The sequence below is a fragment of the Chenopodium quinoa genome, unplaced genomic scaffold (assembly GCF_001683475.1).
Source record: "Chenopodium quinoa cultivar QQ74 unplaced genomic scaffold, ASM168347v1, whole genome shotgun sequence".
Classification (NCBI taxonomy): domain Eukaryota; kingdom Viridiplantae; phylum Streptophyta; class Magnoliopsida; order Caryophyllales; family Amaranthaceae; genus Chenopodium; species Chenopodium quinoa.
Genome location: NW_018745684.1, coordinates 7,729,369 through 7,745,642, shown reverse-complemented (window position 1 = coordinate 7,745,642; position 16,274 = coordinate 7,729,369). Strand labels below are relative to the sequence as shown.

At 33.1% G+C, this 16,274-nt stretch overlaps 2 protein-coding genes across 10 annotated transcripts; both read left to right on the top strand.

Moving 5' to 3' along the window:
* Window positions 1–714: 714 nt before the first annotated feature.
* On the top strand, window positions 715–12,172 carry LOC110717467. 9 transcript variants are annotated; one of them, XM_021896179.1, is made up of 11 exons: window positions 730–1,407; window positions 1,561–1,644; window positions 1,761–1,887; window positions 3,108–3,230; window positions 3,412–4,216; window positions 4,534–4,661; window positions 4,778–5,161; window positions 5,342–5,847; window positions 6,229–6,351; window positions 6,469–6,600; window positions 11,456–12,172. In XM_021896179.1, the coding sequence occupies exons 8-11, from the start codon at window positions 5,354–5,356 to the stop codon at window positions 11,766–11,768; spliced, it is 1,062 nt and encodes a 353-aa protein (XP_021751871.1). In that variant the 5' UTR covers window positions 730–1,407; window positions 1,561–1,644; window positions 1,761–1,887; window positions 3,108–3,230; window positions 3,412–4,216; window positions 4,534–4,661; window positions 4,778–5,161; window positions 5,342–5,353; the 3' UTR covers window positions 11,769–12,172. The 9 variants fall into 9 exon arrangements, 6 of the variants coding, with proteins under 6 accessions (XP_021751871.1, XP_021751873.1, XP_021751869.1 ...); XM_021896181.1 differs by having other exon boundaries at window positions 1,561–1,887; window positions 3,412–3,838; window positions 3,925–4,216; XM_021896177.1 differs by having other exon boundaries at window positions 1,561–1,887.
* Window positions 12,173–13,732: 1,560 nt separating this feature from the next.
* LOC110717658 (40S ribosomal protein S30) lies at window positions 13,733–15,752 on the top strand. Its single transcript, XM_021896412.1, has 3 exons — window positions 13,733–13,872; window positions 13,993–14,130; window positions 15,434–15,752. Exons 1-3 carry the CDS (start codon window positions 13,869–13,871, stop codon window positions 15,478–15,480), a joined length of 189 nt encoding a protein of 62 aa, XP_021752104.1. The 5' UTR covers window positions 13,733–13,868; the 3' UTR covers window positions 15,481–15,752.
* Window positions 15,753–16,274: the final 522 nt, after the last annotated feature.

Sequence of the window (16,274 nt, the reverse complement as noted above, 5' to 3'; positions counted from 1 at the left end):
AAGCAATCTTTATAAAACAATGAAATAATTTTTGACAAAAACATTTTCCCCTTCACCTTAGTTTCTAACAAACCAAACAAGGATGCATGCCCATTCTATGTTGCCTGAGAAACCACAAAACATCACACAATCTTCTAAATTACCTGAAATGGCGCCTTAGACCCACAATGAGAGCGAGCAAGAAGGTTGTTGTACGTGGAGGGGGCGGCGGCAATGCGCGTGTATATTCACAAACCCTAGATTACAACGGCCATATAATTACTAAATTGTAAAAAAAATCCACCAAAAACTCGAAGGAATTCATATAAGTAAAACCTACCTTAGCTTGAAGCCGTTTCAATGGAGGGAGTTATATGGCTGGAGTTGCTTGTACGTGGAGGGGGGGCAATGCGACGAACTAGCTGCTTCAATGGAGGTGAGAATGTTGCAGCACTTCAATGGAAGAACGAAGAGTACACTTTAATGGAGAAGGAATAGGAGAAGAGAGGAGGATGAATGAGAAACGCGCCTTAGCAATAATATGAATTGAAGAACGAAGAAACCACGAATTGAACTGTACAGGACCCTAAAAAACCCGGGTTTTTTTTTTTTTTTTTAAATGGCACCGGTTAACCGGTGCCAACTCTAACCTTTTTCTTTTTTTTTTTTTTTTAAAAAACAGTTGGCACCGGTTTGAACCGGTGCTAATCAGCGTATTTGGCACCGGTTCGCTTTAAATCGGTGCCAACTCTAACCTTCTTAAATTTTTTTTTTAAAAAAAAAAAATCAGTTGGCACCGGTTTGAACCGGTGCTAAATAGTGTAGTTGGCACCGGTTTAATTCAGAACTGGTGCCAACTATGAATTTTTAAGTCCCGCCCATTTATTTTGGCACCGATTTTCAAGAACCGGTGCTATGGGGGGGTGCCTATTAAGTTTTTTCTACTAGTGAATAGATCTTTGTTCATCTTTTTCGCATCAAGTGTAGCCAAATAACTAAGGGTTCGTTAGTTTTTAATTTCGATATCTAAGATAAAAAGATAGTTGTTGATTAATTTATGATCTGTGTACCAGGGTGCACCATGAGCATGGTGCACCAGGCCCAAAACGACAGCCTTCAATACAAAATGCATACCCCAATCAACCATGTAAAAGGCGGAGAGAACATTAGATTAATTTGTAAAGAACATGGAGTGTAAAAAGTACATTAGACCCTGAGTAAAAGAACGCGAGCAATTAGGAGTTAGTTTTTTTACTGAATTTCGAAAAGTTACCCCCATGGTCCACAATAATTGTAAAAAAATCTTTTGGTTGATATCATTTCCCAAAAACTCGTTTCTCTCTCTATTCAAATTATTTTCTCTGTTTGCTCAACTAAGAACCCTAGTGTAATTTGAAAGCTTGAGTATATGGCCGAATTATATGAAAGGTAAGTAGTAATTGTTATAATACAAATCATATTTTAATCCATAATTTGTAATTTTAGCGTTTAATTTTGTTTTCTTTGTGTTTTTTTTTTTATTATTATTTATATATATATATATATTGTGTTTGTTTTTTGGGTTTTTTTGAATCAAAGTAGAGAACCTACAGTGATTCGTGAAGAACAAAGTCAAGAAGAACAAATTGTGGTCCGAGAAGAACGACAAGATGATCAACAAACTTGGTTTTTTATTTAAACATTTTAGTTATTTGTTTTTAGTGGATAGTTGATCCATTTGTTTCTGATTTATTTTTGGATCTGATGCTTTTTATTTTTGGTTATTTGTGGTTGTTTATCAGTAAATGACAAGAAGATGTTGAGTATTCTCAAAAAAGGGAGCAAAAGTGCAGTCATTGTAGATGGTATAGGTCCGATTGTGGACCCGACAATCTTAAGATCCATAAACAATATGGATGATAGTTCCAAGTATGATATAGTTATCACTTTCTAGATTTTGCATGTTGTTTTGTTCCTAGGAATTCATTAAAAATGGTGGATTTGGTTGTTGGTAGGGTCATTAAAATAATAATTAACTATAGACCTATGGTTGTTCGCATGTTCGTTGTGTGAGACTGTAATGTTCTTTAATTATTTAATTTGTAATGTGATAATTAATGTTCTTTTTGGAAGAAGTATATGTTCTTTTATTTAAATCTATTAATTTTGTATGTCTTTTATATTATTGTGTTTGAGAGGAGTACATGTTCTTTTATAATGTTCTTTTTAGAGAAGTATATGTTTTCTTATAATGTTCTTTTTGGGAGGAGTACATGTTCTTTTTGGAGGATATGATATTCTGTTGTATGATTTTTGAGGATTTAGTAAATTTAAGCTTGATATGGTGGATAAGTTTGATATGGTTGATCTGCTTAGTTGTTGAGAAGCTTGATATGGTTGTAAAAAAAATTAAAAACTTAAAAATAAAGATCTTGAGATGAAATGAAAAGTGACATTTGGGAAAGAAGAGGACTTCAGAGTGACACATGGGGTTATAGATTAAGATGAGTGAAATTTTATTGCGATGATCATACTTGATATGGATAATGGAATCCATTATCAAGATAGTCCCCACCTTGTGTGTTGATCCTACAATACTTAATTTTTTTTTTTTTTTTTTTTGTGGTGATCTTGATGCCCATATCCCAATCCATAAGATAGGAATAATGATGATTGAGGTATTGTATAGATATTAATCTTATTGTGTCAAAGCTTGAAATAAAGCATTGTTATGGACCCCAGTAATTAACTACTAATCTTCTAAAGTATGCGGTCAACTTCAGTCAACCAAGCCTCATATATAAAATTATATACTAATTATTTAATATTAATTTGCTTGCTATTTTTTAATAACATGGCTAGAGTGGATGATCACTCTAATGGGTTGGTGCTCAATGCTTTACTATGCTTTTTCAGTTGAAAAGAACAAGATGTATGTAGGAATTAATTAGTGAATAAGCTATGTGTAGATAAGATCCCTTTTTGGTTTAATTAGTGTTAAGAAATAGATAGTTTTAATAGGACTTGATATTAAGATCACATTATTAAATTAAAACAGAAAATAAAGAGCACCTAGTAAGCTAAGATTTATATGATCACTAGATATCCCTTTTTCATTTGAGATTTCATTTCATAAGTCTATCATACAGGGTTGGCGAAGATGAACCCAAAGCAATCAAATCCGAAAAGGCATCATAACCTCAAGAACAGAGTCTACCAAAAAAGAAAATAGATTATCGGTTTAAGCAAATAGCTACAAAAAAAAAAAAAAGGTATTAAAAAAAGGAACATGTACTTATTTTATTGATTACATGTTCTTTTATTTATTACGAATTTCTTTTTTGATTTACATTAGTCTAATCACAATGTAAGCATGCATTATATATGATGTTCTTTCTTAATATCAAGCATGTTCTTTAAATTATTGTACAATGTTTTTTTTTTTACAGTAAGAAATTTGATCCTAAACAAAGTAAAGGAGGTGATGCAGATTCAAAAAAACCAGCTACTAGAGAGGCACTTAAGGATGTTGCTCCAAAAGAAAAGAAAGTGGTGCTAAAGAAGAGGAGGGCACCAATTGGAGAGCCTTATTTTGAGGTTGTTGAGAAACCCGAAGTTGGTGTTGCACAATCAGCTTCCCAATCAGGAACTACATTATCAATGGTAACTATACCAAAGGAGGTTTCAAAGGTGAAACCTACTCAGAAAAAAAAGAAAGCAAAAATAGATAAGGATGATGAAGAGGATGAGGAGGACATTTCTATTCTTCCTGGTAGAGGTGTTGTGAAACCTAGGCATACAGTACAACCCTTAATGAACTTGGTGATTGCTTTAGAAAATCAAGGTCATAAGCTGCAAGCAATAAAGAACATGGGGTTTGGTGAGTTTTTACACCTTGATCTACCTAGAAATTCACCTGAGTTTGCTATTATGTTGGTAGAATGGAGATTAATGAGATGTGCATAGTTTGTGGTAGAAATCAGGTTTTAAGTATCCAGGCAATTGATGTTCATCTGTTAAATGGAGTACCATTTGGAGGAATAGAAATTGTAGAAGCTAAGCCTGGTGAAGAGGAGTATGATGAATTGGTGAGGCAATTCAAGAGGTATCATGGAGGTCAAGTACCTACTTTGACGAAGTTGGCAGTAAAACTATGCTTGGAAACTACTCCACTTGATGATGACTGGTGAAGGAGCTTCCTTGTTTTAGTTGTCAACTCGTGCATTAAGTCTGTGACAAGCACACAACTTTATCTAAGGTAAAAAATTTAGAAAAACAAAAATATTTAATTTGATGTTCTTCATTTAGCGAGTTATTGTTCATTGTATTAATTGTGTTGTTTTTTTTTTTTTTTGTTTATATTTTATATTCTTAACTGTAGTGTATAAAAAGGCTTATCTGGTTTATATAGTATGTTCTTTTCATTGATATAGTATGCTCTTTTTGCTTATGTAGAATGATCTTTACGTTTATATGGTATGTTCTTTGTATTTATACAGTTTGTTCGTTTTGTTTTCATAGTATGTTCTTTTATTTTATTAACGATGTTCTTTTTGAGCAGATTTTTGTGCACAGCAACTGACACCAAGAAGATCCCTGAATATGATTGGTCTTCTTATGCAATAGAGAGTTTGATTGAGTGGACGGTGTTTTGGAGGAAAAAATCGAATAAATACTTTGCTGGGCCATTGCCATTTCTAATGGTAATGCATGAAATGTGTTTTCACTTAGTTTAAATTTTATTTGTGTAAAACACACATTGTTTAAGTAATTAATTTTTGTTGTTGATTTCGTATATAATTTTAAAAATGAAATGCAGATATGTTACTTCGATCGACTCCAAAAGCATACTTTGTATATGCCTAGAGAATTCTCAATATTGAAAGAGTGGAGACAAGATGTCGTCAAGAAACGCATTGGTGAGGAATTGGGGTTTGGCTTTGGTCTTGGCAAAGTCTTGGACAAAATTCCTAGACCAGATGTTGTGGACATCCCAATACCACAATATCTTATTGGAGTTCAAGCCATCAAGGGAGGTGTTTTGCTTGAAGAGCTACAACAACAACAACCACCTGGAGAAGAGAAAGAACAAGCACAACAACAAACCCAACAACAACAACAACAACAACAACAAGATAAACAACAACAACAATAAGATCAACATAATCAATCAAAATAGCAACATGTCCCAACAAATCTTCAGGTATATGTTCTTTTTAATTTAAATCTTTGTTCTTTTTTAAGATTGTGAATGTTCTTTCTTTCATAATGTCATGCTTTTTGTATATATAGTGTATTTCATCTATAATTTTTTTAATATGGCATGTTGTTGTAGATAGTGTATGTATTTCAATACATCTTTGAATGTTTATCTACATTTTAGGAGTATAATCAAATGCTCCGAGAGGCAACAGAGAGGATAGCCAATGATTTTGTCAACCTATCCAATCTATTGAGACTAGGTGAGAGGTTCCATACAACTCCCTTGGTCGAGGAGACCACCATCTACAATGTTAAAGCCATGTGGTCTAAATGTGCCGGCGCCAAATTACCTTCTGAAATACAGCAACCCACACAAAATCAACGTGTGGAAGGAGCTTCAATACTGAGTCAGGACACTGACTTCTTTGCTTCAGATTGGTTTGGGAACATAATTGACGATGTCGTCAAGAATGTGGTGATGAATGATGGTGTACAACCCGAAGATGTGAATGGAAGGCAACAAGAATATGAGGGCATATGGAAGACACCACCAACTGCTCAAGTGGATGAACCCTCATTTGAGTTACGTCTTCAAGTTGATGATGTGGATAAGGTGTTCAGCGATCCAATGAGTGATATTGAGAAGACCGTGTTCAGCGATCCAAAGAGCGATATTGAGAAGACCGGGTAAGTAATTATTTCACATACTTATTGTTTAATATGTTGGTTTGTATATTTTGGACTCTATTATTTAGTGGTATGTGATATCTATGTATGCCTTAGATGGTTATTATTACATTAGAGCATTTCTGTTTTTAGTTGATTATGTAATGTACTAATATTAATCTTATGGTTTGGTTAAAAAATAAAAAAACTTATGTTCCTTTCCAATATTAATAATGTTCTTTTATATCATGTTTGATGTTCTTTATTTCAAGCTTGATATTCTTTATATTAAATTAAATGTTGTTTATGCTTGATGTACTTTTTATTATGTTCTCTTTACTTGAACTTTATGTACTTCCTATAACAGTTCATGTTCTTTGTATTGTATTTGATTACTTTTAGGATCCATGGAAAAAAAACTGAAGATATTGAAGTTGAGAAATCAGAAAAGAGTAATGTTGATACTGTGAAGAATCAAAAGACAGAAAAAGAAAAAAGAGACAGAGGAAAGGGAAAAAATCTAAGGTAATTTAAAATTAAGATGCATATGTTTTTGATATAATGATTATGCTCTCTTTTACTTTGGCTTTATGTTCTTTTAAGACATTTGATGTTAATTACATTGTATTTGCGTACTTTTAGTGTCCAAGGAAAAACGGATGATGATCGTGAGGAAAAGAAATCAGAAAAAGGAGAAAAGGAAATTGGTGAAAAAGGAAAAGAAAAAAATGAGAAGAATTATGGAAAAAGAAGAGAAAGTGATGAAAAAGAAAGGTACATGTTTTGTTATATTAAGTGTATATTCTTTATTTGTAAAGTTTATGTACGTTACCATTATTTGGTGTGGTTTTTTCTATTTGTAAATTCCTTTCCTTTAAAATACCCATTTTGCCCTTTTAAAATACGAAAAAGGAAAATCTAAGACATTACCGCCACCGTGAAAACAGCTAAGGCAAATATCAAAGACTCACACACAACAGAAGACTATCTTTAAAACCATTTAAAAACAAATCAACTTGAAAAAGTCAAACCAAACGAAAACAAAAGTCAAACTAAGTCAACCTACAACTTGGAACTATTGTAGGCCTTTAAAACCCAATCAATATTTAAAACCTTTGTGTTAGTCTCATGATCATAATAAAATAAATAATATTCAAAGCAAATAAAACACATCATATTCCTATGAGAACTAAGCATGATTCACTCTTCACTCATGCCCCTTCATAAATATGCTTCATCACCTGAAAAGCTTCTCTCTACTTGTCTCCACTACTCGCCATTAGAAATGAGTCGTTATAGGGCCAAGGTAAAGACAAGGCAAAACAAACATACAACCACACAATCAGCAAAGTTGAGTACATAAGCGTAATAAAACACACTAACATGCTTTCATCCTAACAACACACAGCTTACCGTGTTACCGCTGTTTACAAGCACACAAAACATTCAACACCTAACTAGACCAATACCAATGTTCATTTATTTTTTATTACGCATCGAATGGGTTTCCCCCTAACCTGCCCCAATAAAGGGGTACTAACACGGGAGCTAACCATGCCAGTATACAATAAACCACTCATAAGTGGCGGAATTCTTGCGCATAATAAAAAGGAAAATATAGCGTCTTGTATTCCCAGTAGAAGTTATGGTCAAATATAAAGTCGCATAACCCCCCCCATATGTTCATACTCAAGGTATATACGTTCCAAGAGTTTTGGTGCGTAATCTCTTTCACTTACATATTATTAGACTCGATGATGACTCTCAAACCATAACACAATAAAACATTATAACTCATTCAAGCAATCAAACATACCAATTTAATTCTTGAATAATTAGCGACTACATAAATTTAATAGTTGAACCCTTTTTAATCTACCTCGGTGTAAAAGACACCTTAAACGCATAATGCGCCGCAAATCCTATCTCTCGGTGTTAGAAACATCTTAAGTGCACTTAGGCACCAAAAATATAATTTAATCCTCGTGTACATAGACACTTAAATAGCTCATTCCTCATGCTTATAGCATCAATAAAAATTATATGAACCATAATGAAATTCCTTTTCAATATTCCAAACCAAATTAAAACTTAGTTTAATTGAACATGCCCTCTATTATGCCAATAATAAAAGTATGGTTCACAATCAACATGCCAACATAATTATTTCCAATCAACAATTCACTTCAAATAATTCATATTTCACAAATTAATCACCAAATCAATCCAATCAACAAATTCCACCAATACCTATCATGATACTACTTGGAATTAACTAATCAAAGCCTAGCATGCTTCTACATATTCAAATAATTACTAAATACGCGAACGTACCTTGAATATGATCTCAAAATCGCCACGACTAAATAAAATCACTCACTTGAAAGTCTCCTACAGACCACAATTACAAAGAAATATTAACACTACTAGAAATAGGCCAAATTCCGACGGAACTGTTTCCGTCGGAAATATCAGAAATTCCGACGGAATTTGTATTCCATAGGAAATCCGTCGAAAGTTTACGACGGAATAAAATTCCGTAGGAAAATTTAGGTTGTTCCAACAGAATATTCCGTCGGAACAGTAAATTACCAACGGAAATAATATCCGACATCCGTTGAAAATTTCCGACGGATTTTATCCGTTGGAACAGTAATTTTCCTATGAAAATCAAATCCGTCGGAAATTTCCGACGGATTTTTCCCCATTTCCGACGGATTTTTCCGGAATAATTAAAAAAAAAAAAACCCTAAAACACGTTCCCCCTCTTTCTCCCTTCCTTCTGTGCGCCTCTTTTCCTCATCTTTCTCTTTCTCTCTCCTCTCCTCTCCTCCCTCATTTCTCTTTCTCTCTCCTCTCCTCTTTCCTCTTCTCTTTCTCTCTCTTCTCTTCCTTTTCTCTTTCTCTCTCTTTCCATCAACGAACCAGAGTTTTTGTTCATAAAATCATAAAATCAGAGTTTTTGTTCGAAATTCATAAAATCAGAATTTTTGTTCTCGATTTTTGCGCGACATTCATAAAATCAGAGTTTCGATCTCGGTCAACCAACATCAACAACAACAACGACGCATTCATAAACAACTACGACCAACCAACATCAACAACAACAACGGCGTAAGCGTTTTCGTTCTCGGTTTTTGCGCGAAAGTCTCGTATTTTTGTATATCTAGTTTTAATTTAAGTTAGATTGTAGATTTACTTAGTTTTTTATGTAATTGTAATTTTGATAATAAATTGATTAGATAATTGTATGTCCTTTAATTTTTAATGTATAATTATCGGCTTTTGTTTAATTTTTTTTATGAAATTCTAATTAAATATGTAAATCTACTGGTTTTGATTTGTTTGTGTTGTATTTTTCGACTTGTTTGGCTTAATTTTCGTAATTTGTTTCGGTTTTTGTTACGAATTTAGTGGTTACTTTTGTTTTCGAGGTTTTTTTTTTTTTTTTTTGGTCGAACGGTGGTGTGGCTGGCGGGGAGTGGTGGGGGCTGACGGAGAGTGGTGGTGAGTGGTGGTGGTTAAGGGGGAGGTTAGGTGGTGGGGATAGGGTTCGTTTGAGGTTGGGGCTGGAGGAGCGGTGAGTGGTGGGGGCTGGTGGTGGTTAAGGGGGAGGTTAGGTGGTGGGGTGGTGATGGTGAGTGGTGGGGGGCTTTTTTTTTTTTTTTTATTTTCTTGGTTTGATTTTCCGACGGAATTTCCGTCTGAATTTTCCGGCGGATTTGTATTCCGTCGGAAAGTTCCGACAGACTTTCTGGTGGCCGGAATAGCTCTTTCTACGAAAATATTCCGTCAAGAATCCGTCGGAAAATACTGTTACGACGGAATTTCCGTCGGAAAATGTCGTTTTTCCTACACATAGATTTACGATGACCTATTCCAACGGAATTCCGTCAGAAATAGTCAGTTCCGACGAAATTTCATGATATTTCGAGGGATTATTTTCGTCATTGATTAGCTTATTTCTTGTAGTGTAATACCTCTTCCACACAAATTTCCAACAATATATACTCTCTTTAAATCACTCATAAACCCCCTAAAATAATCTGAAATTTTATTTAAAACCCTTACTTTTATTCTCAATTAATGGGTAATTAAAAATCCTTTCAAGAAACATAATTATAGCTTATATATAAAAAATTCAGCTTAATAAAAACTCATAAAATTGCTGTAATTATGTTTTAAAACACCTATTTCAATAATTTAAATCACCCACAATCAAATTCCATCAATTATACATAAATTTAGAAACCTAGGATTTTCAATTTGGGGCTTTTTAATTCAAAATCAAATCTGAAAATTAATATACAAAATACTTATTATTAAAATCCTAAAATCATCACAAAACCCAAAAACAATAATTAGATTAAGGTAGATTTAAGTTAAAAATCAAAAAGAAAGTTTTTTTTTTTTTTTTTTTTTGTAAACCATCGGCACACACAACCACCTAGGCTGGCTGCCGCCGCCGCCTGGTGGCTGCTGCTGCTGGCGAGTGCTGGTGGTGGTGGTGGCTGCCGGCCAGTGGTGACATGTGGTGGTCGGCCGACGTGTGTGGTGTGTGTGTGGGTGGTGATTAAAATAAAATAAATTAAAGGGGAAGGGGAAAAGAAAATAAGAGGAGAGAGAGAGTTTACCTTTGGGTGCACTCCACCTTAGGCATATGATGAATATTTATACCCCCTCTCAATAGCCCTCCTACTTAAAATTCCTTTACTACCCTTAATGATCCCTTTCCTAGTCAAACTAGTATTTTGACTATCCTTAAATACCATTGACTTTAAAAATTATCTTTTTATAAAATAATATGCCCCAATATTTTTTAATCATAATATAAAATATTTTCAAGATTATTAAATAATTAAAAATAAACTTTTTAATTAAAATAATTCTTTTTAAATTAATAAAAACCATAAATAATTCATTTTGAATTATTTAAATACTTTAAGAAATACTTATTTAAATTAAAATACGTATAAAAATACGGGGTATTACAGGTCATGCCAACAAATGGACCACAAATCATGGCATACTTGTTTGTACAATATGTTGTATCATGAACCAGTAAATCCCCAAAAGCATCATAATCAACCTTCATCCTATTATCTCGAAAGAAGAAAGACTGTAAGTGACCTTTCTCATCAACATCGAAATCATAATAAAAGTCATACTCATGTGATTTGCGTTCTTTAAAATAGTTAAGCAACTGCTTAGTATCACACCCATCAAATTTCTTTCTCTTCTCCGAAGCTAAAGCACCATAAGCATCGCTACAAAGAAACCCCAACCGCCAGCTTGATTCCTTAAAACTCGAACAACATCAGCAACAGGTATACCATTCTCAGTTAAACTACTAAGCATACCAATATGTTCCTTAGTGACCTATAAACAATTAAAAAAAAAAAAAAAAAAAAAAAGCATATCAAACATTTACTTGGAAAACATGTTATAGCATAATGAACATCATTAATTATAAAAAGAACATATGATGGCATAGCTAAAGAACACAATAATATATTATACAAAACATTTACTATTTTATTAAAGAATATTCAGTATTTGAAACAACACTAGTGTGTAGAGATATGATCTTACCTTCCTATGAGACCTAATCAAATTCTTTTTGATACAGGAACCCTGCTGTGCTTATGCTCCATGATGTGATTGGTCACAACAAACAAACCAGATTCTTTATCAACATCAAATTGAATAGATGCTTTGCATCCTGTACGAAAGTTTCTCTTCTAATAGACTTTTGGTTCATCACCAAGCTTCTTTTCTTTATTAAGACCAGCATAAGAACACACACAAAATCGTTGTCGAATAGTAAACTTATCATTACTATGATTCAACTTCCCCTTTCGTGTACCAAAACCATGTTTAAAGGCATAATTATTGTACAACTCACATGCCTCTTTATCAGACTTGACTTTTTTGTCGAATAGTTCTGATTCCTTAGCCTTAGTAAAGCCTAAAATAAATAATAATATAATATAATCATTAGAAAAACTATATATGTACATTCTGACTAGGCACAATGTACTTTATATAATTAAAGGAACAATAAGAAATAATGTAATGAACATAATAAATACATAAAAGAACATACTAACCCACACTACAAAATTCAAAAAAGAACATTCAGTTATTAAAACAAGAACATAATGAATAATTAAATATTACATAACATTTATACTGCCATGTACATTTTAATAATATAAAATGTTCATTTTAATAAAATGAACATATATGCTTAATCAATAAAATTATTAATCAATAGAATCAATAATTATTTCAGTGCCTTAGTAAATGAAAAAAAGAACATAACCAAATATAGAAAGAACTTCATCTTCAAGAAAATGTAAAACTATAATCAACAAGAAAATTACAAACAATCATTTAAATATATTATCATCTATCAAATATAACCTATATATCCATCAATTAATAAATAATTGAATCAATAAACAGAAAATTACATACCTTCGTCTCTGTTTACGATATTCTCTAAATCACCTCCATCATCATTATCATCATCATCATGAGCATTATCAACAAATCTAGCATCAGAATCATGTCGAAATTCTAATTGATATGTCATTAATATTGTAAAAAGTAATCCATAAATTCTCTGATTAATTCCGATCGACGTTAATCTCTCTCTCTTAATTTCTCACTCTAAAATATTTTGAAATAATTGAAGAACGTTAAACTTTTAATTTTGAAAGTTAAAAAAAATGTAATTGTCAAGATAAATCCCATGAATTAAGGAATGGGTTGATTTGAAATTATTATTTTTTTATTTAATAAAAGGATTAATTTTACCCCTGGTGTACTATGCAATTTTCAACAAGTTTGTTGATATTTTTAGACTTTATATTGGTACAGCTACTACACCAATTTGAGGTATAAATGTACAAACGAACACTTGTTATTGTCATTCATGACAAGAGTAATTATTGGCGTGCACTTCCTCCACACATAAAAGTACCAATGAACACTTGTTATTGTCATTCATGACAAGAGTAATTATTGGCGTTCACTTTTTCCACACGTTTGATCTAAATCAATAAAATTCCCTCAATCAAATTCTGTTTCTTCTTTAAGTTTTTTCACTAATCTCAATCATATTAACTATCCTCTTGATCAAATTCTCTCTTCTTTAACCTTTTTTTTTTTTTTTTTTTTTTTTTTTTTTTAATTTTTTTAATTTTTTTCACTCTTCTCTATCAAATTATCTATCTTCAAGTTTTTTTCTCTCTTCTTAACACATTGTCTCACTTTTTGATTACTAACACAATTGTAAACTGGAATTAGTAACTAAAAATGATAGAGAAAATTGATTTAAATTATTACTCCATACTTATTAAAATAAGGGTAGAACATAATGTAAATCATTCTAAAGGCATGTGTCACGTGCGCATAGTCTCCCCAGATGCCCCGGCACAAAAAGTCTGATATGAAGCAACCTTCATATGCTTGTGTTCCTTATTGATACGTGGTATGACGATATAAGTTAGTGTCAGTGCGTGTTGTTTCTACTGTTAACATGTTTCATTTATGGAAAAGGCTACCTAGATTGAGTTTTTGGGATTCACGCGTTATACGAGCGATCTACACTATTTCTATGACACATTAGTTTTCGGGATCCAGGCATTGCACGAGCAATTGAGTTTCTGATAATGAATTTATTTATCAACTATTTTAACATGTCCATAAACTATTAAGACCTTTTCTAACTCGAATTTATTTAATCGACATGAACTCAAACCTGACCTATATGAAGCATTTCTCAAGTCGTGTTTTCTTATTGGACCTTTCAAGTTTCAAGTGAAACGAGAATGGGCTGATCCGCTGATGGGCCTAAATCTCCAATAACCTAGCTCCATTTTTTCACTTTTTAATTAATACGAAGTATTTTTCTATCATTCCTTTAAAACCTCACATTTCAGCAAAATCTCAAACCCTAGAAACCCTAGCCGGCAAACTCGAGGAGAGAGAAAAATCGCAGCAGCAGCAGCAGAACAACAACAAAATCAACAACAATGGGTAATCCTCAAACCTCTCTTCTTCTCCTTCAAACCTATTTTCCGGATTTTGATTGAAAATCTCGAGTAATTTGAGCTTTAAAATGGTGGATAATTTGATGATGATAACTGGATTTTACAGGTAAGGTTCACGGATCATTGGCACGTGCCGGTAAGGTGAGAGGGCAAACCCCGAAAGTTGCTTCTCAAGATAAGAAGAAGAAGCCCCGTGGCCGCGCTCACAAGCGCTTGCAGTACAATCGCCGTTTCGTTACTGCTGGTACTCTTTTCTCTCTCCTCCATTTTTTTTTTGGTTGAATTTTACTGTAATTTGTGATTAAACTGATTATTGTTAGAAAATTGAGATTGATTTGTTTGTGAAAATGTTGATTAGTGGAGTGAATCATTTTATCAAAGTTTGTAGTTGTAGCTGAATATGATTGTTGGGAGGTGGGGTTTGGAGTGGATATGTTTGTTAATTGTGGGTTGTGAATTGCTGCCAATTTGAAGAATAAGGTATTGAATTTAGAATCTTGCATTGATGGTTGGCGTTATGAAACCTAGGGTATTCTTCGTGCATTTTGATCTATGTGCTTGTGTCGAATAGGGCCTTGAACAATTTGATATGTTTTGTACATTTCTTATTTAGCAGTGTTTTGTGGCATTCGAAAAGCCTTGGGAAGGATTTTTACTAGCCGGGAATATGGTTGTTTAGGTTTATTGGATCAATAACCCATGGGTATTTTGTTCATTGCTTATGGTTAGAGATTGATAGAGCAAGATATAAGATTCAGAATGATGCAAATTTGCATTGAAAGTTCGCAAATTGAAACATAGAATGGTTTTTCCTGCCTTTGCGATTCTGCCCTTGTCTACATACTACCGTGGCCTCGAACAATCATTATATTTTGTATATATATATATATATATTTTTTTTTTTAATCTAAGATTTTAGGATATTTTTAGGCATGGATGTGTTCTTTACTTGTGATAGGAAATTGCCAATTAAGAGAGCAGGGTCGTTATTATTTAGAATCTTGCATTGATTGTTGGCAATATGAAACATAGGGTGATTCTCTGTGCCTTTTGAGTTGAGTGTGGAGCATATATCGTACTAAGCATAAAAAAAGCTGCTGTTGAGCTTGAGAATTTTAGCTATTGGGATAATCTGATATTTGGGTAGTACTCGGCTGAACATTATTATAGGTGTCTTTCAATTTGTTTTCTACAGTCTAAAAGTTACATCTTCTGCACCAACTTATCATTTTTAATATATCATTTAAAGAATGCAAATAATGTAGTTCTTTGATTGTTTGATTGGTTTTCTTTGTTAATCCTAGCTTAAAATAGAATTTTGTTACCTTTGTGCTCTAAGATTGTCTCAGTTTCTGTTCCCTGTCTTGCCTTAATTATATAATCTTGAACGCCATTCTTTCATTACATCTTCTGGGATTTGCCTGTAGTATAAGAGGAGCATCATACCTTGTGCTAGTTCCTTGTGTCAAATTTTCTAATTCCTTTTTTTGTTGCTTTTGTGCTTGATTATCTTGTTCTGGTTTTCATTATGATACTTTTGATTTCAGTTGTTGGATTTGGCAAGAAGAGGGGACCTAATTCCTCAGAGAAGTAAGCGAATGGATAGCAAAATGTGAAGTCGTGCATCAACAATATCACAATGCTTAGGATATTCTAGTATCGCTTTAGTTCCTTTTGCCTTCTGATATTAATGGCTTCTCAAGTAATGTAATTTGCGAATTCATAAATCACTATTGTTTTGTGAGCTATTGAGCTTTCTATGTAGTTGGCACCTTCCTTTTCTATGATAGTTATAATTTTGGTCTCATTGCATACTTGCACAAGGCTTGGATTTATCTTACTGGCAATGGGTGTATTTTATTACTAGCATATGGTGTGAAATACTTCGTAATGACAAGGAGACGTTCTTGTCATGACTTTTCAACCTGTATCCTGCATATATAGCCTCCTGTTCTCGTTTCCCAGTCCTTAGTTTTCTATTTTGCATTTCCTATTGTGCCTATGGCGGTGCTAAAATTTTTTGTGCTTACTAAATAGGTTATTTTGATTTTTACCACCTTCAAATAACGACTTTATTGAATTTACCACCTCCAAAAAAAAAAGATTTACTTTACCACCTCATAAAAAAATTAAACATCAGTTTTCCCACCTAAGCCTAACTCCGATGACGGAAACCGCCAGAGGGGCCCGCCATAACAGCTAGTTTTTGAAATTATCCCCAAATTCTCCCGATTTCCCACTGATTTAAACCTAACTTCTTCATTTCTACATCTATTTCGTGAAGATTGAAGTTTTTTTTTTGCCATTTTCTTCACAAATTCGGATTTTGGGTGATCCTTAACAATCCCACATCCTCAAATTATCAAATTATTGAAGATTGTACTCGGC

What these genes read in the sequence shown, in the direction of transcription:
- LOC110717658 (XM_021896412.1), top strand. An exon ending in TCGCCGTTTCGTTACTGCTG is followed by an intron (nt 14,131 to 15,433) that starts GTACTCTTTTCT and finishes TTTTGATTTCAG; the next exon opens with TTGTTGGATTTGGCAAGAAG.
- LOC110717467 (XM_021896182.1), top strand. Translation starts at nt 5,354, where the DNA reads ATGCTCCGAGAGGCAACAGAGAGGATAGCCAATGATTTTGTCAACCTA. An exon ending in AGCGATATTGAGAAGACCGG is followed by an intron (nt 5,848 to 6,228) that starts GTAAGTAATTAT and finishes GATTACTTTTAG; the next exon opens with GATCCATGGAAAAAAAACTG. An exon ending in GAAAGTGATGAAAAAGAAAG is followed by an intron (nt 6,601 to 11,455) that starts GTACATGTTTTG and finishes TTTTTGATACAG; the next exon opens with GAACCCTGCTGTGCTTATGC.